General features: G+C 37.3%; 1 protein-coding gene across 2 annotated transcripts in view; it reads left to right on the top strand.

Annotated features, from left to right (window-relative positions):
- INPP4B (inositol polyphosphate-4-phosphatase, type II, 105kDa) overlaps window positions 1-1,912 on the top strand; it is a 717,001-nt gene that overhangs the window by 521,342 nt on the left and 193,747 nt on the right. For both annotated transcript variants that reach the window (XM_010854712.1, XM_010854713.1), the window contains 2 exons: window positions 605-735; window positions 1,088-1,192. In XM_010854712.1, the coding sequence (XP_010853014.1) occupies window positions 605-735; window positions 1,088-1,192 (236 nt within the window). The remainder of the gene's footprint in view (window positions 1-604; window positions 736-1,087; window positions 1,193-1,912) is intronic.

The following is a 1,912-nucleotide window of genomic DNA, read 5'->3' as shown; positions in this document are numbered from 1 at the left end:
CCAGGCCTCCCTGTCCATCACCAACTCCTGGAGTTTACCCAAACTCATGTCCATCGAGTCGGTGATGCCATCCAGCCATCTCATCCTCTGTTGTCCCCTTCTCCTCCTGCCCCTAATCCCTCCCAGCATCAGGGTCTTTTCCAATGAGCCAACTCTTCACATGAGGTGGCCAAAGTATTGGAGTTTCACCTTCAGCATCAGTTCTTCCAATGAACATCCAGGACTGATCTCCTTTGGGATGAACTGGTTGGATCTCCTTGCAATCCAAGGGACTCTCAAGAGTCTTCTCCAACACCACAGTTCAAAGCATCAATTCTTCTTGCCTGGAAAATCCAATGGACAGAGGAGCCTGGTGGGCTATGGTCCATAGGGTCACAAAGAGTCAGAAATGACTGAAGTGACTGAGCATACAGAACTTTTAATTTTTATGTGGGCTAAACGATTCAAATCTTCCTTTGTGTTAAAATGATTTTTTTCCTAATAAGCACAAAGTTTTCCTGAAAGGGATGGTCAGTCAATTAGTTTGGCAACCCTGATAAAGCATTTTGTATGTATGGATTTAAGATAAAAATCACTATTTTCTCTTCTTTTCCATACTTAACAGAAACCAGGAGCTAAAAGAACTTGGTGAGCTTTCTCCACACTGGGACAATCTACGAAAAAACGTCCTTACTCACTGTGATCAAATGGTGAATATGTACCAAGACATTCTGACAGAACTCAGCAAGGAAACAGGTGTGAAATCAATGACTTCACATATTCAAAGTTAAATGAATTTCATGTATGTTATGTGAAAGCAATCATAAGTATTATTATGAATGTAGAAAAGCCAAATTTTTTTATTTTCAAGTCTACCATCTTGGCATGAAAAGCAAAGAAGAAAAAATTACACTATTTTCCCTCATGGCATCATTCTAGGGGTAACAGAATTTTTAAAATTAAATTTCTGAGGGAAAAAAATCAGCTCATGCAGAAAATATTTTTCATCTGAACTTTTACATCAGATGAACTTTTCAACACCTGTTTGTGCACACACACACACACGCATGTACTTATTTACTAATGATGTTCGATTTTTTCCACCTAGGGTCCTCTTTCAAATCAAGCAGCAGCAAAGGAGAAAAAACATTAGAATTTGTTCCAATAAATCTACATTTGCAAAGAATGCACGTACACAGCCCTCACCTGAAAGGTAGGGATATAGTATTATTTTTCAAATGGACAAATCATGTTGGTGTGTACTTCTTTAAATGGCTTGACTATTGGAAGAATTTAAAATTCTGGCAGTTATACAAGGATGAAGATGAAGCAGTTGAAGTTGATAATGACCTTAAACACTGAAAGAAACCATTAGATTTTCATTGCTGTGTTTGTAAATACGGTGTCTGAACTGAGTTGCCAGTAACTATACAAAATAAGTAATAGCTTCCTTAGGTATTTTCAGCGATTCCTAATAGCTACCCATTGTGCTACTATTTGAATTAGAAAAAAAAGGCAAAACAAGACTGGTTCATTTTGTATCTACCCTGAGAAACCAAAGTCCAAAGGTGGACTGACGGACTGCCTCTCTGACCTAGTGGTGACTATCAACAGGGTCACCCCCTTCTCTGGGGAAGTGGGTTTATCAGAAAGTGGTAGACTATTTTGATGTACTCACTTTTGAGATACATTTTTCAAGAAAATACATATAAATTTTCATAACATACTTAAATAGCTCTAGAGTGAATGATAAGATGTTGCTGCTTATAATACTGTTTATAATATTATTAAATACACTGTTATATTACATACACTGTTTGTAATAGCCAGGACATGGAAGCAACCTAGATGTCCATCAGCAGATGAATGGATAAGAAAGCTGTGGTACATATACACAATGGAGTATTACTCAGCCATTAAAAAGAATACATTT

This window comes from Bison bison, unplaced genomic scaffold (genome assembly GCF_000754665.1).
Source record: "Bison bison bison isolate TAMUID 2011002044 unplaced genomic scaffold, Bison_UMD1.0 scf7180017864348, whole genome shotgun sequence".
Lineage (NCBI taxonomy): Eukaryota > Metazoa > Chordata > Mammalia > Artiodactyla > Bovidae > Bison > Bison bison.
Note: the sequence above shows the minus strand (reverse complement) of the source record. Positions and strands in the feature narration are given on the sequence as shown.